Here is a 24,929-nt window from a genome sequence, read left to right on the forward strand (position 1 = left end):
TCCTCTTCACACCCACACGGCTGGCCCCACTTACATCAACATGTCCTCCTCACCAGCAGCCAACGTCCCTCCATGTGTCATACGATCCCACAGGGACAGGCTGTCAGTGTCACGTCCCCAGAACTGACAAAAACTGTCACTGCTGATGTGTCATCATGCTTTTCTCTGTGCTGCTCGTTGTGTATGCTCATATCAAACGCCGAGTCTTCAGTGCCTTCATGCAACATGCTGCATAAAGCGACAGTGTAAGATGTTTCACATTTATGATTGATATAAGACTAAAATAATGCATTTACCTGTTCCAGTTGAAGCATGAATTCACACCAATCAGGAGTTGCAGCACACCTCCACAAGGTTGTGTGGGAGTGGGAGGTGGGGGTGTGGGAGTGTTCATTTGTAACCGCCATGAAACAATCAGAAAATAACAGTTTATTCCTTTCATTCACCTGTTTTCTCGCTACCACTCCCTAGCTTGTTTGACGTTTCTCCAAAAGTTGATTCTGGTTCAACTTTCAAGCTGCAGGCTGCTGCTCAAACTTAAAATTGACATTCAAAATAATAAAAAAAATTTTAGTAATTAATTTTTTGTTGATTGATAAATTGATCATCAACTAATTGTTTCCGCTCTTTGAACTGTATATATGTTTGAATTTTCTTAAATTATATTTTTCTACAGTTTTCTACTTATATGTTTAATACCAACAGAAGTGTGTGTGTGTGTGTGTGTGTGTGTGTGTGTGTGTGTGTGTGTGTGTGTGTGTGTGTAGGGGCAGGGGGAGGTTTCAGTGAGAGGCTCAGCCATGGAGGGGGACTGCCTCAGCTGTATGAAGTACCTGATGTTCATCTTTAACTTCTTCATCTTTGTGAGTTCTTCTTCTCTCTTTCTTCTGTTGTCTAAAATCAGAATGAAATGAAAGCAGCAGACAAAAAACAAATCTGTGACTTTGATTTGTTTCTCAGAATATCTGACAAGAGCAAATGTCATAAGACAGAAAATTAAAAACATTATTACTTGAATAATAGTGTCCATAATATGCAGCATCTTTCCTTGTTGTTTTCCAGTCGTAAGATAATATAAAAGAAAATATTAATAAGCCTGTTGGGTTATTTTTGTCATTTTGCTGTTGCAATTAGTGCTAATGCAGAAAAAAAAATCACCCAGATCACATTAAAATACATAAATGAAATTCTGACAAGCTAAAATAAAATGTATTATTTATGTGTTTTCATACCAAAAATATGAACTATGGGCTGTTTACAAACCTGGATTATTCACTTGGTCTTCACCTCTTTCAAAATATGTTTGCTTTTGTTTGGTACCATTAACTCTACTGCTGGTATGAGCTGTATTGGACTTATTCAAAGGATAAGGCTGCAATTTTCTATATTTTTCTTCTTGTCAACCAATCTCATTGTGTATGTATCCAAAGCCTGATAGATCTTATCCCTCTGTGCTGTAGACCTCCGTTGTCATCCAAAAACTATTAAAAACACGTCAATGAGCCATACAGCTGCACATCATAACCTCTTGACTTTGTGCTTCATTGTAAATTCCTCAAAGATCTTCAGTACAAAGATACATAAGATATATCAGGCTTTGGATACACACACAACACTTCTAAGTGGATCAGTTCATTGTTGGTTTGGCTGCATCATAAGATTTGTTGGCACTAAGAAAAATCAGCAGCTTGATCCTTTAAATATTTTTGTCAAGTCTTGTACACTCTGTATTCTGACTGACTCAGCAGAGTATGTTGATGTGCTGAACAAGTATCAGCAGTTAGTGAAAGTTTACTGTGTTTCAACTTCAAAAGTCACCAGCTGAATGTTAACACTGTAGCTTACCCCAACACTTTCAGCCCCCAATGAAAAACAGCATTTCGCTGGTCTTTTTCTTCCCACCAGTCAGGAATCTGAATTCTCTGGATACTTATTAATTATCTGTGATCACATCGTATCGCTCTAACTGACTAATTAACCCCCTATCTCCCAGCTGGGTGGCTCCTTCCTGCTGGGTGTCGGTATTTGGGTGCTGCTGGACCCGATGGGCTTCAGGGAGATCGTGGCAGCCAACCCCCTGCTGTTCACAGGGGTCTACGTCATCCTGGCCATGGGAGGCATGCTGTTCCTGCTGGGTTTCCTAGGCTGCTGCGGAGCCATCCGAGAGAACAAATGTCTGCTGCTCTTTGTGAGTCTGCTGCAGTCAGCAAGTGTCATCTTTCATTAATAAGATGAAGAGAGGGAGTCACTGGTTTTATTGTGACAGAAAGAAACAGGGAATCATGACATCCAGTGGGATCATCGTAGGAAAAGTGAAACACTTTGTCATCACTAAAACATTACTGCACATTTTCAGATCTTTAATCAAGAGTTAGTTGAGTAATGATGTGGTTCTGGTCACAGCATGTCACAAACGAGTCTCAAAGTCTCACTCTAGTCTAAAATGTGTTTTTCATCTTGAGCTTCTCTGTGCAGAATGATGTTTGTGCAGAGTTTGTTTTCACATTCATCTGCTGAAGGAGGAAAGTTTATTTGTGTTCAATGATGGTTTCACAATTTTTCAAGTCAAACAACAGTCAGGAGCCCAAATGAACACTGAAATAGGTTGTTCTTGCTGTAATCATTCCTCCTGTTCATACTGACCATTACAAGATCCCTTCATAATGCACTTATAATGGAGGTGATGGGGGACAAAATCCACAGTCCTTCTTCTGTGCAAAAATGTATTTAAAAGTTTATCTGAAGCTAATATGAAACTTCAGCGTCCAAATGAGTCAAATTAAGTAGATATCTTTCAACGTTACAGTCTTTTTAGTGCCAAAGTCCCTCTTTTTGTTACTATACTTCCACTGCAGCTCAACAGGGAAACACTGTCCGAGGAAACACAAAGAGGGAATTTGATGCTAAAAAGACTTGTTGTCTAATGCTAACAAAGACACATTATGAAGGGATCTTCTAATGGTCAGTATGAACAGGAGGAACAATTACAGCGAGAAAAACCAGTTTCAATGTTTATTTGGGCTCCTGACTGTTGTTTTAAGACAGACTTGAGGCGTGTACCTACAACCATGATTTGTAATACAAGTGTGATGTGGAAGCTTGAATCCTTCAGTACACAAACACTAAGAATAGACTTTACAGTGAAGTAGGAGACATCTTGTGTCCAGCAGTTCAGTTGTTGAAATGAACGATATTTGCATAATTATTCATAGATTCTAGATTTTTTCATGAGTGAGAGGACGTAATTTTAAGGTTTTTCAACAAGGTAATTTTACTTTTTGATGGAAAAAGCATATTAGTCACAATTATTCAAACAGAGTATTTTTAATGTTTTAAAACATGATTGGAGGGGATCTTTAAAAACATTTTCAACCATTTTTCATCATTCTGATTGATCCTGAAATCTCTGCTGCTTCACTTTAGAGCTTCTTCTGCTTTATGTACATGGCTGCAGTTCCTAACTGGCCAGTGGACACAGTCACCTTCAAAATTACTCTTTTTCAACATATCCATGGCTACTGTTTGAGTCTTTGTTTCCTCTCTACTCTTCGGCTGCCTCCTGTCTACATGCACTGCTGTGTAGAGTAGTGTATAACATACAGTATGAATGCCTCATCTGCTTCTTAAAGATGAAATATTTAGTCGCTTTTGAGGTTGATTTGTTTTATTTTGTTTCATTTCATTATCGTTTGACTCATAAACTCAGAGGAGAGAATGACACCCACAGAGCATGACAGAAGAAGCTTTAGAGCGAAGTGATCATAGGTAGAGCTGCAACAATTAGTCGATTTAATTGATTAGTTGATCAAAAGAAAATTAATCAGCAATTATTTTGATATTTAATTATCGTTTAAGTTGTTTTTAGTAATTTTTTCGAGAACATTTGATAGTTCTTGGTTCTCAAATGTGAGAATTTGCTGCTTTTTTGTCTTACATTATTACATTTTTCACAGTTTTCTGACATTTTCAAGATATATATAGAACAATTAATCCAGAAAACAAGGAACATATTAGTCAGTAAAGAAAATAAGTTGCAGCCCGAGTCACAATCAATCAGAATTATGAAAAATTCTGGGGGGATCTAAGTAGAATATATTTGAAGTTGTACATTAAAAGACCCTATATCTGTACAGTGTGTGTTTCATCAGATTGGTACTGCTTAATTTAATATACACTTTACATTTATGTGTTAATTCAGCCTAAAAATGGTAAACAATTATAGTGAAACTCCAGTAAGGAGAGTTAGAGGAACTGAACCATCTATCCTCCATTATGTAAAGCCAGCTTGAGACAATACAAGTGTGCCATCTAGAGGACTTTAATGTAATAGTTCTCATCATTATTACTGTCAGTGTTTATTTATTTGACCTTCATTTCACTAGGCAGAGAAATTATTATTAACAGCCTCGTCAGCTTACTGTTGCATGTTGTGTGTGTTTGTTTGTGGTACACAGTTTGTACATATATGTCACATATCTGGAGTCATAGTAATATTTGTTTAGACAGTCTATGTAGAGTAAGTTACTGTGTAGATGACAGTAATCCATAAGCATAAGCTCTCTGGGTAACACTGTGACCTTGTTTGTGTCTTTACTGGGCTCAGTTCTTCATGCTCATCCTCTTCATCTTCCTGGCTGAGCTGGCAGCTGCCATCCTGGCATTCCTCTTCAGGGAGCATGTGAGTAACATCTCCGGATCACTTTGTTAGTGAACAAAACTTAGTTAATCAGTACATCACCCAACATTCTGCTGATACCAGAAAGAGTTCCTGCTGTTGTTTTACAGTTTCTCTGTCGCACCAACAGGTTTAAGCAACTGATGCATTTTCCTTTTGTGAATTCCTGTTGAGTCTATTATTAGTCATCCACCCTTTACTATAAATGACCACAGAGAAGGTTTGAAGCAACAAAAGGTTTTCATATTCAAGTACAGCGACAGAGCAAGTCAAGTAAGTTTATTTAAAGTGTAAAATCACAGAAGTCTTAGAACACTTTACAAGAAGGTAGTCAACATTACAGACAAACAGATTATAACACATGAAAACACAGTACAACAAAATTAAAATTCAAGACAGAACAGAAACCAGTACTAAGGAAAGTACAGCTTTTATAGTCAGGGTTTAATTATTTAACTGCAGGCTTTTAAATGATAAACGATTAATATTTATGCTGCTTGCTGCGTTCTAGTAACCGAAGCTTCGTGGCATCATCATAGCAGATCTCACCACACAGATGTTTTCATTAAGTTGTAGTTTTGTCTGTATTTTGTCTGACGACGTCATGATCAACACAAACAGAAAAATATGTAAATGAGAAAACTATATGTGAATTCAGCCGTATTAAACGAAGAGCAGGAGTTTCCACATTAGTGTTTTTGTTCTAACACATGACCCCTGAGGGGCTCTGTAATTAATGGATGATGATGATGATGATGATATAATCAAAGGAAAATACAGTCCCTATAGTTACATCTCATAATTTTCTCTCTAACAGTTTTAAAACATGTATAATTATCCATAAAGTATCCAAACATTGTATGCACCAAGTTTCAGCCAAATGAGTTCATCATGTGCATAAAAGCACCACAGAAAACTGGCGACGGTCAGACGTCTCTTTACACGTGAGGTTTATCGGCCCTGATGACCTCACAGACAGACATGGATGTGAATAGCAGCAAAGTATTCTTGTACTCGAGCACGTTGATCCATGTGGTTATAAATATTGGGCTGCATGATGATGTCCACACAGACACTTGCTGGTCAGGCCAGATGGCAGAATTTACATCACTCATAGACTCATGCGGCTATTATAGTATTTTAGCTTTTCATGCATATGGACTCAAAGTGACAGCCGCCTTCTTCCCTCTCGCTGGCTTGTGGTCGTGTTTAGCGTTGATACGTTATTTATGTCTTCAGCTCAGAATGTTATTTCCTCACGTTGCCAAAATACTGGTGCAAGTTATTCATTTTAGGACCGATGTGTTTCCATGCATTGTTTTTCTTCCTGGAAGTCAAGTTATTAAGACGTTGACAACAATGAGCAGCTTTTCCTTCATTTTGTTTGAAGTACTTCTGCGTAGTGTATCGCCAGTGTTCCTCTTTACAGACTCACAGACTTTTGACTCACATTCCTTCTAAGTTCATTAGGATTCAACAGTCTCGCTGTGAAATCAACAAGCAGTCAGCTGACTTTCCAAAAGTCAGCAACTCTGCAGACTTTGCTGAAGGAATTAATGATAAACTTCATTTATAACCCAGCACTGCACAGCGTTGTGATGATAACGATTACTGGAATTCTGCAGTGTCATTGAAAAAGTCATCAGAACAGGAGTTTTTTAACCAGCATCATGTTTGTATAACTGTTTGTCTTATAAGGACATGATGGTGAGAGAATCCAAACAAGTGTGATTGGTGCATAAAGTTGAACCTCACATCAAACCGCTGAAGTCATGGTGGACTGTGCCAGGATGTTATGTGGATGTTAAATTCACAATGAACGGCATCCTGTTGAACCTCCAGTGTTTGTGTATGTATGTGTGAATGGGAGTGAAGCTGGCGGTGACATCTTATCCTTAATTTGGTGCAGTAAATACAGGATATATCAAAAGTGTTTTAAAAGAAAGCTTGAGGTAGAACTGTGTTTTTAACAGACGTACAGTCCTCAGAGTTGTAGGTCATGCATACCTGGTAACAACAACTGAACTGTGTCTGTGTCTCTGTACAGTTAACCAGAGAGTATTTCACCAGGGAGCTGAAACGTCACTACCAAGGTCACAACAACACGGATGTCTTCACATCCACATGGAACGCCATCATGACCACGGTGAAGCATCAATTCTTCAATTACCTCTTTTTTCCACCTTATAATCAACCCAGTGTGACAATATTTACCATCTGTTGTCCACCATCCCGTTTCTTTGTGCAGTTCGATTGCTGTGGCGTAAGTGGCCCTGAGGACTTCGAGGAAAGTCTCTTCAGGCTTCTCAGCCCCAATAAGATGGTCCCTGAGGCCTGTTGCCAGAGGAACAGTTACCCTGGAGACCTGGAGCACATCAGCATGGAGCAGTGTGTGAGCGGCAGCGTGACCTTCCGACACAACAAGGTCATTAGAGAAAACACATTTTTCACACAGACCAGAGTGCACTTCATGTCAGTTTGAATACACACGCCTGAAAGACCCTTTAAAGTAGCAATACAACAATTTAAAAACACTTATTTCATTATCACTGATGCATTAATGTGTAAGCAGCGTTTTAATGTTTCAGTTGGTCCAGGTTGAGCCATTTAAATACTTCACATACTGTATATAATAATGTTGTATAAAACTAGCTTAATCACAGCAAATCATGTGAATTCTGCTAAAGATGACAGTTACTGCTACTCTGCTGAGCTAATCTACTTTAGCCAAGATCGTCCATTTTTATGGTTAATTTAACTCCTTTTCAATAGAGTAAAAACTGCTTTAAGTGAAAAAAAATAAAAATCCAAGAGGCAAAGAGTGAAATGTGCAAGTATTACTGAGAAAACACAACTTTATCTTTTGTCTTAAAGACATTTATAACTAACATTAACATTTTAACATTAGCAAGGTGTGGGAAAAAAGCAGGATCCAACTTAATGCTGATTAAATGTTTATCAGCTAATGTAGCTTCTGTTGTAGATTTTGTGTTTTTCAGTTCTTTCCTGAGCTGATATTAGAATCTGTTTCACATGAGGTTTTATAAGACTAACAGAAGTTTTTAGGTAATTTAGCAGAGTATTATTGTCACCTCACACAATACAAGAAAGAATAACTGTTTTTTAACCCGACAAAAACATTATGTTAACGCTGCTTAAAGTCTTGAGCAGAGAAACGTGATTGTTCTCAATCACTATGATGTCATCATGGTTACTTGACAAAGCTCCGCAGAGCCACAGAAGACATTTTAAGAGTTTCAACTAGTTAACTGATCTTGATATATAAAGTTGGTGGAGTTCCCCTTTAATTAAAGCTGAAATGCAGAGTGTTTACTTCGTGGACTACAATCGTGTTGCGGGATTCGTACTTTTAATTAAAGTGAAGAATTGTTGTACTTCCTCCATCTCAGAAACATGATTCATGACTTTCAAAACTGTGCTTCAAAAAGAGTTTAATGCTCTCAAAATTATTTCCTCTTTCTTTCTAACCCTAACGCTTAAATACAGACTAAAACACAGCGTGCAGATCAGTGGACATCAGGATTATTGAGTATGGTTGTAGTTCTCTTCATCGCCGTGTTTTTTCATGCAGGGCTGCTACTCGGCGATGGTGGACTACTTTGAGACCTACATCTACACAGCAGGAGCCATGGCCATCGTGGTGCTGACAATTGAAGTATTTACTCCTTTTTATTAAAATACTGTTTCATTTATTGCTTTTCAAAATCTGCATTCGGGACAGCAAATGCGATAAAAGCACGAGTGTGTTGAGTAGTTAAAGTGTAGAAGTCGAAATGCTGAGTAATGATATTTAACAGTATTTTATTGTGGAAACCAACAGCTGGTTGCTTTTTGTCTCTAGAGAATTAAAGGATAGATGAGGTGATATTATATGTTTCTCTTATCGTCAGCAAAGTACCATGTGGATTCATCCACTGCTGAAAATAGTCGCCAACAAACTTCTCTTGTTTGAGTAAAAAACTACAGTGAACAGCTGTTTTAGGAAAGCGAAGTGAAAGTAGAGCTGCAAGAAAAAATGCAACAAGTTTGCTGGTTGCAGCTTCTCATATTTTAGGATTTGAAGCTTTTATATTTCATACATGATAATAAAGTGAATATCTTTAGATTTTGGACTTTTGATTGGACAAAACAAGACTTGATGACATCACCTTGGACTGGAAGAAATTATAACCGGCATTTTTCTCTATTTTCTGACATTTTCTAGGCAAAGTGATTAACCGCTTAATTTAGAAAATAGAGACACATTGTTGGTTTTGTCTTTTCATCTTTTTATGTTGACAATATGAAAAATATAGAATACCATCAATGTTGACTGTACACTTTTTTGCGCATGCTTGAAGGGTTTGAGCTTCTCTCCTCAGCTTTAAAACAAAAGCTCATCACCTCTCTGATCGCTGTGTGTCTCGTTGTCTCCGCAGCTCTTCGCCATGGTGTTTGCAATGTGTTTATTCAGAGGCATCCAGTAACCGCCGCCTGCAGACGCATCATCAGCAGCAGCGGCAGCAACAGCCACCACGAAGGCAGAAGCAGAAGGAAGACAAAACTGTAAAATATGAAATGTATTTGTACAGTGATCGTTTATGTGTCTCATTGGTTTTGTGACATCATTTTGTATTTCACAGCAGCAGCAGCAGCAGGAGGAGGAGGAGGAGGAGGAGGAGGAGGAGGAGGAGGGGGGGGTTGAGGTTCTGCTTTGGACACAATAGACACACACACAGGAAGTCATCTGTGACCTGAAGCCGAGGTTCTGCACTGTCAGCACTGCTCTCTCACAAGTAAAGGATTAACACTGGTGCTTAGAAGTTCTACCAGCTAAAAACTAAGGGCAAAGTTAACGGTAGACGCGATTCTGAACACTAAAGTCACTTTAGTCCAGGACTTAATCTGTGTCCAGGCAAAGATGGAAACACACACCACACAGTTTAAAGCATGATTTATAACCTCAGCTGGTCATGATGATTGATTTTCAGGATCATGAAGAGTCTGTTCAGTTCTGCACAACAGTTCAGGGACCGGCGACAGCCAGCACATAATATCTGTCAAAGATATAATATCTATCAAAGATGTTTGGTTTCTACACTTAGAGTCTGAGAAATGTGAAGATGATCGTGTAGTTTGAGTCGGTCGTCAGAACACAACAGGCTTCATGCACCAACGTTTTATCTTTAAACTCTGAGATTTGTTTCAACTCGGATTCAACAAACTCTTTTAAGGTCACAAACTTGTTTCATCGTGATGAACGCCTCCTTTTCATGAGAGATTTTATCATTAAGGAAAGACAAGTTTATTTATACAGCACATTTCAACAACAAGACAATTCAGAGTGCTTTACATAAAATATAAAGGGCATCAAGACGGAATGTAAAAGAAACACATTAAAAAAAGACACATTTAAATACAATTTAAAAAGAGTTCAATGGACAATAAAATAGAGTAAGTAGACAGATAAAACAGGAGAATAAAAGTTAGAGTGCAGCTACAGTGTAAGATATGAATCAAAAGCCTCAAAACTGATTTAAACAGAAAAGTCTTCAACCTTTATTTAAAATAACAGAGTTGCAGCATAATCGACGCCTCTAAAAATGTCCATATAAGGCGACCTGCTCCGCTCCGTTTGTGTGTGAGTTTCATTCACAAAAATGTTCCTAAAGAGTAAAAACAGGAATTTCCCTCTGTTACAAATCAGCAGACAAAAACATAAAGTTAGCGGTGTCAGTATTCAAGGACAAAAAACGAAATAATAAGAAAATATAAATCATCAGAGCAGCGAATGATTTGACATGAAGTTAGATGCTCTTTCTTTTAAAGCAATGTGCTCCACGACTATTATGAGAGGCGTCATGTGACAGTCACAGAGATATCTGCCTGCAGCAGGTGATGTTACACCGTCAGCTGCAACACAACATGATACTGGACAGAGAGCTGCTTAAAAACCACGAAGCAGCTGTTCCATCTAACTACTGAACTGTAGAAGTCATTTGTGCCAAAACGTGCCAACAAAATAATAGAATAAATTAAAAAAAACATGAACTTATTACTACAAATATTACAGTTGCATTTTGCAGGTTATCTATTTTAAAAATTTTTTTTGTTTGTTACATATTTAAACTGTGAACTCATTCAGATTAAGGCGTTATACTAATTCAAACAAGTGTTTTCCCCCTGAGGAGAAAGATAAACTGTCTGCACACGACTTCATTCATACCTGAAAGAAAAATCTGAATATGAGAAAACTGGTGAATGCGACGAGTTCTGTGCGTCGTGCATGAGGCCCGTTGTCATTCAGACGAGTCATAAATCATTAAACGTCTTTTCACAGTCTGTTTTTAATTGTGTGTTTACGAGAGTCTGAACGTTGAAGTATTAAGATAAGTAAAGGAGTATTCAGTATTTAAGTTTGTCATGGAGCACCTGTAAATGCATGCATCTTCATGAAAAGGAGTGTGTGTGTGTGTGTGTGTGTGTGTGTGTGTGTGTGTGTGTGTGTGTGTAAATATACCTCAGTAGGACTGTGCTGGTGTACAGTATGTGTTTTTCTCTTTGTGCACAGTGGAATCATGTTAATTTTGTCAGTGGTTATAAAATGGAAATTTAGCTAAAATAACTTTTTTTTTTTCTGTACGTGTGTTTTGAAACCTGTAAATGGCACTGAGTGACATTAAACTGATGTCTGTGATTTTAGTGGTGGTTTGTTTCATTTGTCCTTCATGAACAAACGCTGCATGTGGGGAAGTGTCAGCTGTAAATTCAAGAGGAACAATAAAAAAAGTGTTACGAACACAGGAGATCATAGATATAAACTAATCTAATCACATGCAGAACAAAACATATTATCTATATTAGTGTTTCCCAACCTTCTTACCTTGTGGTCGTTAAAATTAAGACACTAATTATCAGTTTAACTTGACATGATAAATGAACAACAACCAAAGACTTATTTTTCCCCCTCAGATTGTTTCATTTGTATTATTTTTAGAGGCCTGAAGATGTAAAAGTATTGATTATTTCACAAGCAAGAAAAAAGTCAGAAAGAAAGAAAAAACAACCTAATTTTGTGTCTTTTAAACTTGACCCACTACTGATCAACTGTCCCAGCAATAAAGTTAAACACAGTACTCATTAAAACACTGCAGCTCCGTTTAAAGTGTACAGACACTTTTGGAGTGTAAATATCGATGGATACTGTGGTGAAAACTTCCTCAAGAGGCTGAAAGAGGATTTCTGGATTTATACTCTAGAGATATTTGTTGTGGTTATTTAACAAAAGAGAGTTTCATATGCTGTATATTGAAAGTGCATTTCTTGCCATGGGAATAGAAGTTAAAATAATCTCACCACAACTTCCTGTTTATATATGTATAGACATTACATCATGGCTGAACCGCTTCCACTTATAAAATGAGAAGTAAACATTTAAAGGGTCTGACTCTGAAGGACGCTGCTCCACAATCAGAAAACTCAACAACATGTTACATGAACAGTAAAAACTACAACAATAATACAATCATAGAAATAAAGACACAATATAAGATCCAAGTAAATATTAAAAACTGCTAATAAAGTGAAATAAACTACATAAAACATTGTCATCACAAGGTCCATATTACTTACTAGCAGTTTTCAGCATTTACTTGGATCGTAAATCATATTTATTCTATGGTTGTATTATTATGACTGAGTGGTTGTTTTTACTGTTAATGATACATGTGTGTGGTGTGTTTTTACCCATTACAGGATGTAAATCACCTGATTGTTCCCCTCTGGCACAAAAACAAACTGTTTTTTTTTTCTCCTGATTTGGGTGGATCACATTTCTGCCTGGTCACCATAGAGTCAGTACATTTACACCCACACCGAGGCTTGTAAACTGATATAACTGTAAAAACAAAAGTGATAGGGAGACAGCTGTTGTTTTTTACTGAACTTTGTGCTGCAGGTTTCTTAATATTACAGATAATATTCATGTAAGTATTTGAGCCTGTTGAGTTAATCCATTACCAAATGTGGAGAAAACCTCTTGAACAGACTGGGACGGCTGCTCTGTACCTTGGACTCGTTCTGTCACACTTGGTTGGAGAAGGTAAGTTCATGGAGTAATTTGACATGTAGAGTGTTTTTTTTTCAGATATAAAGGCTTCACACTCCATGTGCACTAAAGGAATAACAGTGTAGATTTTTGTTTTTTCCTTTCTGTCCTTCTTGCTGGTTTCTGTTGGTGTAGTTGTTGATATCACGGTTTGTTTCTATATCACAAGAAACCAGCGGCTCCATCTTGTTTCTAATTCTAATGTTGAGTCAGTCATGTTGCATCATGTGATTCTCTGCTTCCTGTTAATCACCTGACACACTGGAAGAAAAGAAAATCTCCAGAAAATAATCCCCCAGAAACATGTCAGCTTAGTTTACTTCCCTAATTTAAAGGCAGTCAGGTTTCAGCACAGTGTGAGAATCAACAAACCTTTTCCCCTTCACTGAAGTCACACTGTCATTGTGTGTTAGTGCAGTCAGTAAGCAGGAAACATCTTAAAAACTCTCTTAGATGATGCATTTATGGACACTCCTGAAAAGCTCTGCAAATAAGAGTAATTTTTATCGATTAATCTGGTGAACAAACCAATCATTTGGTCTATAAAATGAAAATTCAGATCACAACTTCCCAATAAAGCCTAAAGTAATGTCTTCAATTTGCTCATGTTGTCCAACAAACAATCCAAAGATATTTATTTTGAAATGATACAGAAAGAGGAAAAGCAGCAAATCCTCACAAATGAGAAGCTGGAACTAGAATGTTTTTGCCATTTTTACTGATAAATGACTTAAAGCAGCTATAAATTATATTTGTTATATTAACAGTGTATCAAATGTCAGTGTGTAATGTGTTGGTTGTGGCTCGTACTAATGAACCTACAGAGAATTATCAGCGACTCTGCAGCTCCTCTCGGTTTTACGGAGCTTTATAGTGAGTTTCAGCTCATTGTTTATCTGTCCGGCAGCAACTTTACTGTTTTGGTTCACTCTCAGCGCTCTCAAAGCATCGCTTTGGGCCGCAGCAGGCAGCTGTTTTCAGAGAAAAAAGCTCTAAAAAGCCACTGTACACTACCTGCTCAACACCAAACAGCAAACAGAAGCAGTTAGCTGTAGACTAGCTGGTAAACATAGTGGAGCATTTAGCAGCTAAAGAGCCAGATATTTCCCTCAGGAGTTGGTAGAGAGCAAAAACAGAAGCTAAAAGAGAGTGAATATTGGACTTACATTCACCAGGTGGACAGAAACACGACTCCAGATGAACGATAATGTTGCTCCATAACTGCTGGATGTGGAAATAAGCAACTGTTTGCCTACTAGTTCAACATATAACTTAAAGGATTAGTGTGTACAATTTAGTTGGATCTATTGGCAGAAATGGAATATAATATTCATAAGTATGTTTTAATTAGTGTATAATCACCTGAAAATAAGAATGATTGTATTTTCGTTACCTTAGAATGAGCCCTTTATATCTACATAGGGAGATAGGTCCTCCTCCATGGAGATGTTTCTACAGTAGTTCAGAATGGACAAACCAAACACTGGCTCTAGAGAGGGACTTTCATGTTTTTCGCAAATTTTGTGGACACCATAGGTTCTCCTAAATGTTAAGAAGGGGAGGTGAAAGGTATTCAGTTGGTTGCAATCTATAACCTCACCTCTAGATGCCACTAAATCCTACACACTGGTCCTTTAAAATGTGATGATGATATGTTAAAACTTGTTTCTGTTGCCCCCAAGTAGACAAAAAGTCTGTAAATGCATGTTTAACTGGCTCTAATATTTACTGGCAGTCTTTAAGTATTCACAGTGTGATTTTCCGTCTCCAGGCAGTGTTGTTAAGGTGCTCTGTCAGCCTGGTCAGCGGGTCACTTTGCCGTGTACGTATCACTATGAAGACCACGCGCACATCTCTCAGCTGTCTGTACAATGGAGGAGCCCAAACAACGAGCTGCTGTGTCACTATATCAAACACAAGGCTTTCGAGAACTGCACCACCGGCTACACCATCACCTACACCCCTGGCAGCATCACGCTCAACATCCAGCGGGTCAGGATGGAAGACTTTGGCACTCATGTTTGTTCTGTGAGCAAACGATTTGAGTTCTCTGACTTCAGCATTGAGCTGGCCATGACGACGGGTGAGTCCAACAGTTGGTTTATTTACTTTAAAGGATAAGGCTGGTTGATGATGATGATTTTAAATGTTTTTCTTATTGTCAACAAATCTCCTGTGCAGAGCCAAACCAACAATGAATTGATCTACTTACAAGTAATGCATTTGTATCCAAAACCTGATATATGTTATTCCTCTGTGCCGTAGACCTCTGTTGTTGTCCAAAAACTATTAAAGACACATCAATGAGCCACGGCGCTGCATTGGGTGACATGTTCCCTCATCATGAAGAGTTTGGTCACGTTAGTTTGTTTAGAAATGGCTCCAAAGACTAATAACAGTGATCTGCTGTACAGGAAGTGATGGAAGAAGTATTCAGATCCTTTACTTCAGTAAAAGTACCAATACAACAATGTAAAAATACTCCATTACAAGTAAAAGTCCTGCATGAAAAATCCTACTACAGTAAAAGTACATAAGTATTATGAGCTTGATGTAGTTAAAGTATTGCAGTAAAAGTAGTGGTTTGGTTCCTCTGACTGATATATTATTATATATGACATCATTAGATTATTAATAGTGAAGCATCAGTGTTAGAGCAGCATGTTACTGTTGTAGCTGCTGGAGGTGGAGCTAGTTTCAACTACTTTATATACAGTTAGCTAGTTTAGTCCAGTGGTTCCCAACCTAGGGGTGTTCTGATACACAGATCTGTTTTCAGTTTTTCTCTAATCTTTGATTTTTGCTGAAATATTGGATCATTTGAACATTTATTGAAATTAAAGCATGTGAGAAGTTTAGAGGGAAAAATCACTATTTGGTGGAGCTGATAACAACTCATAGACATGTGAAATGTGACCCCGACTACACACTGCTTTTTGTAAGACGTCAAAAAGACAAAAAGGTTGGAAACCACTGGTTTCATCTTTAACAATGTGTTGTATTTTAAAAGCTTGTTATATTATCCATTGTGTCAAATCTTCATCTGAAAAGTAACTAAAGCTCTCAAATAAATGTAGTGGAGTAGAAAGTACAATATTTCCCTCTGAAATGTAGTGGAGGGGAAGTATAAAGTAGCATCACATGGAAATACTTAGTTACTTTCCATCACTGCGTACAAGGAACTATTAGTCTTTGGAGCCGTTTCTAAACAAACTAACGTGACCAAACTCTTCATAAAGAAGGAACATGTCACCCAGTGCAGCGTTGTGGCTCACTGACGTGTTTTAGATACACACACAATACTTGTTAGTAGATCAGTTCATTGTTGGTTTGGTTCTGCACATGAGATTTGTTGACAATAACTAAAATATAGAAAACAGCAGAATGATCCTTTAAAGACTGTGTGAGCTGTGACTCTGTGAGCTAACAGGATGTGTTGGTTTCTTTAGAATCTGTCACTTCAGCTCCAACGAGTGGATCCAATCAATCAGGTATGTTTACATGAAGCAGACGTCAGGCTATTTTCTCCTTACTTGTCAGTGTTAAAGGGATATTTCACCACAAATTGAAGTTTTAGTTACTACATCAAACACACAGCAAGTCACTGCCCTTCAGTTAGTTACATGTTGCTCTTTAAAACTTACTGGTGTGATCTCTATTAAATTTCTGCACATTTCTCCAAACAACATTACATTTTATGTCATCTTTCTGGCACAATATAAAATATAAAATAAATATATTAAGTTTAAAGTCATCAGGGACTTTATAGCATTATGCCACTTTAAATTGGAATTTTTCATGAGTTACTGATTAGATTTTATTTGATTTTAATCTAATAGTCTAATTTTATTTGACATTTCCGTCTAAAGCAGCATCCATCGTGTGAGCACAGTCTTTAACTAGAATATTATCACATTTGAAGTAAACTTTATTTCATTATGTGTTGAACTGTTCCTTTAAAGGATCTGGTAGACATTATTTATTATCAAAAAACTGTTCAAAGCTTTACTTTGTATAAACTTGACATAATGTGAACAAAATAAGAGCATTAATGTGTGTCTTTGTCTTTTCAGGTCCCAGCTGGAGACTCATTCTACTCCACACTTTGGTTTTGTGTGTTTATATAGGAGTTAAACAGTAATCAGATATATTTATTCAATGAATGTTGATGCAGCTGCAGACAGAAACACGCTTCAGTTCACTGAACAAAAATATAAATCCACACAGAAGATGCACCTGTCCTGAGCAGAGCACTCAATAAAAATCTGCTATGATATGGGATGTTGTGTTGGGTCTATGACTCGTGTGTGTGTGTGTGTGTGTGTGTGTGTGTGTGTGTTTGCACAGCCTCTCACATGTCTGCACACGAGAAGTGCATCATTGTTTCTGCTGTTTTGCTGAATAGAAACATCAGAGGAATTCAAAACACTGCTTCCTATTGGACAGTCTGTGTGTGTGAGTAGGTGTGTGTACATGTGTTTGTGTGTGTGTGGGCGTCTGTTGCCATCTTTGTGAGGACCCATTTCAATTTTAAACCATTGTCATTGTGAGGAATCCAGGTTTGGCTTTTCTATCTATATATAATACTGATATATTTCAATAAGGAGAGCTCAACCGGAGGTATATAATAATATTTATTGATGTTAGTGACAGAAAGATTTTTGGCTATTACACTTTGTTGAATCTTCATAAAGCCTAGGCCTGTATGAAGATAGCAGAGAGATGACAGGAACCCGTGGACTCTAGATGAGCGGAGCCAGCAGGTGGTTGATGGAGAAGGAGATGATGGAGGTCTGGTAGTGATGGGGAGGAGGTGGATTGTGACAGAATTGCAAGAACACTTAAAGAACAGCATCTGGGGACTGATTGGCTCGAGGAACGTGGGCAGACAGATTATCGGTCAGGTATGATGATGACAGAATTATGAATAAAGGGATTTTTTCTGTGATGGAGAGGAACAGAACAGGGGTGGAAAAAAGGTAGAATGTGGAGGAAGAGATCTTCCTTTTTGAACCTTCGGTCTTGGTTGCTGTAACAGTTATTACTCTCCATACTTCCCTTGACGCTGTTCTCTCAAAATGAGTCTACACTGTAAGAGATGGGGGACGAAATCCACCACAGTCCTCATTCTGTGCAAATATACATTTCTACGTTTGACTGAAGCTAAAAGTTGGTCTCTTCTAAATGTAGAGTCAGTTTAGTACGACATTCCTACCAAGAAAAACAACGATAATATGATGATGTATATATAAGTTGATGATCTTCCTCATTCATAAGAGGAGGGTGGATGGAGGCATTAACCCAACAGTGGAGACCGCTGTTCATTTCCTGTTTCCAACCACAAGTCGGGACAGTTAACTACCATCATCCCATAACCTTAACCATGTGGTTATTATTGTAGCCATGACGATGAAGGTAGACTAACTGTAAGGAAGTAGTAACTTTAACCCACACCACATGTTTCATTTTAACCCAAACCAATCTTTCCCTAAACCTAACCAGACCTTCACCACAGCGTCGTCACATCATAAAACATCATTATTGATTAACAGTGATGTGTGATGGTTTTGGAAAACGCAGACAAATGGTGACATCCTGCTGATTACTGCGGATAGAGGCGCCAGATTCTTGAGTCACATGGTCAAACCACGTATTTGATTCAATTTGGAGGACTTGTTGGAAACTCTTTGTTTATGTAAACCTGTGTACTAAAAATCTGTTGTGTGTATGTGTGGTGTTGTTCTTACTTTTTTATGTGAATATCTGTAAAGGTTTTAATCAGGTTTCCTTTTATTTATGCAATATCTTCTTACACAATGTTGTTTTGTCTGCTTTTTGTTTGTCTTGTTTGTTTCTTTTAATCATTAACATCAACCTGTCCAGGGACTGCAGATAAAAATGAGCCTTTTGGCTAAATCTGACACATTTATATCATATTGGTGTTAATTAATGTATGTTGTCAGCACAGAAAATCCCTCATATGTGTACAGAGGTTATAATGAGATATTCATACACTGGTTGCAGAAATGAATCCTGGGTTTTCACATGAAATACAAGCGTTTCAGCCACAGTTTCTCTTTTTACAACAAAATCTTCAAGTATTTGTTGACTGTGTTCGGCTGTTACACTTGTCCTGTTGCAGTTTCCCGACTCTTCAAAGTATCGGTACACTGAGTGCCCTCGCTGCACTGGCACCAGCAACATTTCCAGGAATAGATAAAGATTTTCCTAGAAAGACTGCAGGAGGCTTGCAGCTACATAATTGAGCTTCCTGTGGTCCTGATACAATCTACAGATGTCTGGTGACAACCGATGCACAGCTTCATCTCCACTGAGACACACAAACCAACCTCGCTGTGTTCAACCATCAAACAAAAATAAAAATAAATAAAACAATAAATTAAGTGTAGATATAAAAAAAGCAATTATTAATAACTGGGAGATAAATTGAGGAGGATGTTCAGATTTATGGGCTCAAATAAGGGTCAATAAGATTTTGAGAATTTTTAAGCCTGTGTATGAGAAATTCAAGTTTGTAAATATGAAGAAAACATATGCACGTTGAGTGTGTCTAAATAAACTCGTAGTATATATCAACGTATATCCATGTATATGCTGCTTTTGTGGGCATGTGAGTACAGATTTAAAGCAAAAAACTGTTGTGAAACTCAAGGCGAGCTGAAAATTCTAAAACTAAAACTATGTTCAAACTCAATTCACACAGTTTTTTTCACAAGCTCCAAATCTTTTTGACCCTCATATGAGCCTGTACACATTCTCTCTATGTCTGAGTTTGTAAGACTGTTTATATAAACAAGATGTCACTCTGTATGTGGGAGTTTCATTGTCAATATTCACAAGTGAACAACAATTTTGATCCTTTTGAATTCAAATTCTTTATTATTTAAAGATCCCTTCAGACATGTTTCCTCTGCTTGGAATAATAAATACACTTCACATGTTTTTTCTACAAAAACTCTTCAGTTACCTTGTTAAAAAAAAACAAAAAAAATGTGAAAGGTCCTCTTTAGAGCCAGTTTTTGATTTGTCCGTTCTGGGCTACTGTAGAAACATGGCGGCGCAACATGGCGGGCTCCATGGAAGAGGACCCGCTGCCTCTGTAGATGTAAAGGGCTCATTCTAAGGTAATGAAAACACAACAATTCTTATTTTCAGGTGATTAAACACAAATTAAAACATACCTATGAATTTTATATTCCATTTCTGCCAAGTACGTTCTGCTAAATGCCACTAAATTCAACACACTGCACCTTTAAATTTCTCTTCAAAATGATAAGGTTCAACATCTTTTCACAAATGTTTGACATTCGGTGTTTCACAACATTACAAATATGATCTGTATCTGTTTTTGTTTTTAATAGCTGCACCCTTATGTCAAGAAACAAATTGCCTAAAAATATTGCTTCATGCAGATTTCAGATTAGTCTCATGTTTGAAATATGTTCATGTTATTTCCCTAAGCAGATTATATACTGATATCATGTATATTTTATAGCTTATGTTTTAGTTTTTTATCCAAACTAATTCGACTATATTTCAAGGGCAGAAACTACAGGCTGTAATACTGAATTATTCCACTTGATGGCGATATTATCAAAACTTAAACCTGTAGAAAACCTGTCAGCGTCTGTGAACCTGAACCAGTCAGCAGACAACCAGTGAAGAAAAGGTTGAGAGTGTAACAAACCTTTTTCACAGCAGACATTTTGACTTGTCATTGTAGAAAAAGCTCAGGTGTTACTAATAACATTTATGACAGCGAGGCAGCAAGTGCAGTACGAGGACCCTGAAACTGAGACAGCTAAATGGGATTCAGCCGCCATTAACTGTATTTATTTATTTAGTTTCCTGTTGTAACATGTCAACATGTCTTCTGTGGAAAAGGCCTGAATTAACTGAGCTGCTGTGGTCTGTACCGCAGCATAAAATATAAAAGGAACCAAGTCCTTTAACAAATGCGCTGTTCAGGCACAGCACATGTCAACAAATTACACAAGGAAATATTTAAAGGAGTAGTCTGACAGTTTGGGAAATATACACATAAATGTCTTTTTGCAGCATGTTAGATGAAAGGATTGAGACCACTCTCATGTATTTACATCAAGTATGGAGTTAGAGTAAGGAGGCGATTAGCGTAGCTTAGCATAAAGACTGGAAACAGGGGGAAACAGGTAGCCAAAGCCTGTCCAAAGTTGAAAAATTAACCAACCAACACGACTAAATTGCAAAATGTTCTCAAAGGGAACATAAGATGCTTTTTGTGATTTTCAATCATTCACATCCTCTTGAATGAGAAACTATTGACTGGTACTGTTTATAGAGTTATGATGTCGGATGTTAAACATGGTCAGAGGTTATGTTTGTGCTTCATATCACACACAATCAGTTAAGTCAATACTAATATCAAACATATTGATTAATGCAGGTCATGTTTTATTCTTATACAGGGTCAAACTCACAGCAGTGGTATAAACAAGCATCAAGGAGGAATTTTCCAGAAGGACTTTTTCAAGGCAGCTAGCTTTGAAGAATTCTTTACGTAAAACACCAACTGTGAGCACAAGGAAAGGTTGATATTGGGAACTGACCTTTGACTTTTTGCTTTTCATGAGATGTGAAACATACAGAAAATAAAAATGTGATAAAAGCCAAAAAAGCAAAGTAAAAGGTACCACACTGAAATACATATGCTGATACTTTGGCATTCTTGTTAAAAGTAAGTGTATTTATGACTGCTGTGTGTGAAACTGTGGAGTCATTTTAAAGTTAATATGAAAAAAATACAAGCTTATTTTTCCCAAATGATCGTTTTAAGTACCAGTTTTTTCTTTACATGTGTTTTTCCTATGAAGAAAAGAACACATCCCGGATTAAAATGCATTTTGTAAGTTTTTTTGCTGCAGCCTTTAAAATAAAACAGGAGGAAGTTTGTGGTTTAATACTCCCCTTGTGTTACATATTTGAGAAGTTAAGCAGTGAAAAGGGAACACACAGATCAAAACAAATGACAAGAAGAGTGTATCTTGACAAAATTATGGCCGCTGTCACAACGGAGCTGTAAAACCAGTGAGTTCCCTGTGTGATGGAGCTCATGGATCAAGTCTGTTTGTTTCATTTTATCTGCATCTGTAAAACCCACATTGTCAGCGCGGCCCAGAACGCACGATAAACGGCCTTATGTCAACAGCAGGATGTGGGGTTTCCTGAGGACGACCTGGACGGCTGCCAGCGCTGTGAGTGAATCCTGATGTTATATATACAGTGTGTCTGATTCGGCCACGTGAGCAACCTATTTTAGTTCAGTTCAAACCTATGGCACAGCTGGCTGCACGTTCCAGTTCAAATGAGGCAAAGCGAATCGTTTCTGTCCTTAAATCACATTTGTTTTTTTGCTGCAAAAAGGCTGAAATGAAGAAATGAAGGGATCAAGTTTTTGTTGAGTGTGTTGTGATTTAAAGGAAGTTTTGATCTTTTAAAGGAAAAAACTCTGTTGAAAGCACATTTTCTCAAGTACTGTAGTTAAATACTGTTTGAGGAATTTGTACTTTATTGAACTCATTTACACTTTATGGTGCTTTATACTTCTACTCCACCACATTTCAGAGGTAACTTTTTACTTCATTTTACATCTCTGACAGCCGTAGTTACTAGTTACATAGAAGGCATTTATCAGCTTATAAAATATCAAGGCCATTTCCACCACTGGAAACAACAAATACACCACCTTAGTGTGTTTTTGTATGAGATAAAAAAACTCATAAATATGAGCTTATTTTGAGAAATTATGTGATAGTATCTCAGCATTTAATTAATGACTTAAAATATGGGTTAGTAGAAACTACAGCATAATTATAAAATGTAAAGTAAGGGTTATAAGATAGTTCATGACACAGTACTCTAATAATTATGGGAATAATAATAACAATGATAATAAGTCATCATTGTGAAATACTATCTTATAATTATGAGATAATAAGTCAAATTTTGGGGGAAAAAATTACTTATTTTCAAGCGGAAACTAATATCTCATAACTGTGATCTAATATTGAATATTCATATATATTCACAATTCATAATCATAAAACAAGTTGTAAGTGTGAGATTTCACAATGATGACTTTTTAATCTCATAATTATGAAGCATTATGAGTTGAAATTATCTCATAATTATAAAATAATATAAATAAAGTCTTAGTATCTGATAATTATGAAACACTGTCATTATGTGACTAAGTCGTAGTAACTAGTAGTGCTAGCTATACTCTGCATCTGCAATAATAATCCAATAATATAGTATATAAATTTCCAATGCAGAACTTTTATTTGTACACTGTATTATTGATACTTTGACCTAACTGAAGGTTCTGAATATTTGCACCACTGGTCATCCCACCATTAAATATTGAAATATGAGAATTATAACCTCATGTCATTCTCAAACTCATCGACAGATCTTTACCTGCATCAATTGATTTTTTGGCCACTTGAGGGAAGCAAGAAAAGCAGGAAAACACAACACTGACATATATGACCTTATAAAGTTGTGATGGCGAACATGTTAGCAAACAGTTGCTTATTTACTCATCCAGCAGACAAGAGCTGGAACATTAGACCCATGTTTATCTCTCCCTGGTGAATGTAAGTCCAGTATTCTCTTTCTTGTAGCTCTGTTTTTGGTCTCCACCAACTCCTGATCTGGCTCTTTACCTGCTAGTCTCTAACTTCATCTGCTGTTAAGTGCTAAGCAGGTAGCGTACAGTGTATACGGGGGTTTATCAGGGACTTTTCTTTGCTGAAAACAGTTACTGCTGGGTTGATGAGAGCAGTGAAAATGAACCAAAACAGTAAAGTTGCAACAACGAGCTGAAAGAAGCTACAAAGCCCAGCAGAGCTGAGAGGACCTGAAGAGTTGGGTGATGACTCTATAATGTGAGTTTGTTACAATAAACAACCCTTTTTATAGTAAACACAATCATCTGATCCATTGTTAATATAAAAACATTGATTGGTGCAGCTTTAAACAAACAGAAACTAGAAAACAACATTTCTGAGTGTTTGGAACATATTGAGCATACTGATGGACAACAGAGAAGTGGATTCATTTGGTTTTAATGGTTTAATTAATGTTTTATTTGTGCTTTTTGTTTTATTTTGTACACTCTGAATCATTTTGTTGCAGTGTGTTAAATAAACTCTTTGTGAATATTTTTGCCCTTCGCTGCACATCAACCTTTCTCCTTAAAATAAAATACAGACTCTTCAGCTGAGGATCCATCAGAGGTTGTTTTCTCTTGTGCATGTTAGGCAGTGTTGGGGCGGTAACGTTAGAGTACTCAGATTACTTTTTTGTTGTAACATAATGCGTTAGTTTGTAATAGAAGTAATCTGTTATTTAGTTACATTTTCAAATAAGCAATCCATTACTGTTAAAATATTACTATATTTCCCTGCCACAAAAAAACAAAACAAAAAAATCCCTGATGCATTTGCACTGTTTCTTTTCTGTTTATGCATCTATTCCTACTTCTTAGCTTCTGATTGGTGCGTATTAGTGGAAGGTATCCAATCCTGTTGTTGTGTCAGTGTGAATGTGTAGCTCAGCTGTGTTGGGCACAAAAGTACTCTTTCTCAATACGTAACGCTGTAACCTAACAAGTTACTTTTTAATGGCAGTAATGTTGTAATGTAACCAGTTACTTTTGAAAGTAATGTTACCCCCCCAAGCTCTGGAATAGTCTCCCAATAAGCTTAAGGTCCTTGGATACTGTGGACTCTTAAAAACCAACCTGTTGTTGCCTGACAGGCATTTGGGTAGTATGTGGTATTCTATATTTTAATTTGTCTATTTTGTCTGCTCTCCTTGTATATTTTATCTGGTGTCTTTGTTTTTATTTATTTTTGATTGTATTTGATTTTATTTTCTTTGACTGCGAAGAACTTTGTGACTGATGTCTGTGAAAGGTGCTATATAAATAAACTTTGCTTGCTTGCTACCCAACACTGATGTTCAGGCTACTGTGTTGAGCAGGACAGCTGTGTTTGTGTTTAAACACTGGAGAGAATGATAATCAGCATGATGACAACATGTAACACAGCATGTCGCTCAGAAGAGGAACAAAGTTCATCT

At 37.1% G+C, this 24,929-nt stretch overlaps 1 protein-coding gene across 5 annotated transcripts in view; it reads left to right on the forward strand.

Moving 5' to 3' along the window:
• Nucleotides 1-9,332, forward strand: part of LOC121898997 (tetraspanin-18-like) — a 39,119-nt gene extending 29,787 nt beyond the window's left edge. For 4 of the 5 annotated variants that reach the window (XM_042414569.1, XM_042414546.1, XM_042414562.1 and 1 more), the window contains 7 exons: nucleotides 768-863; nucleotides 1,994-2,188; nucleotides 4,604-4,678; nucleotides 6,723-6,821; nucleotides 6,924-7,100; nucleotides 8,268-8,351; nucleotides 9,115-9,326. In XM_042414569.1, the coding sequence (XP_042270503.1) occupies nucleotides 801-863; nucleotides 1,994-2,188; nucleotides 4,604-4,678; nucleotides 6,723-6,821; nucleotides 6,924-7,100; nucleotides 8,268-8,351; nucleotides 9,115-9,162 (741 nt within the window). In that variant the 5' untranslated portion in view covers nucleotides 768-800 and the 3' untranslated portion in view covers nucleotides 9,163-9,326. Of the gene's footprint in view, nucleotides 1-767; nucleotides 864-1,993; nucleotides 2,189-4,603; nucleotides 4,679-6,722; nucleotides 6,822-6,923; nucleotides 7,101-8,267; nucleotides 8,352-9,114 lie in introns of all 5 variants that reach the window. The other variant, XR_006096583.1, reaches the window with a different exon arrangement.
• Nucleotides 9,333-24,929: the final 15,597 nt, after the last annotated feature.

The sequence above is a fragment of the Thunnus maccoyii genome, chromosome 1, assembly GCF_910596095.1.
Source record: "Thunnus maccoyii chromosome 1, fThuMac1.1, whole genome shotgun sequence".
NCBI lineage: Eukaryota > Metazoa > Chordata > Actinopteri > Scombriformes > Scombridae > Thunnus > Thunnus maccoyii.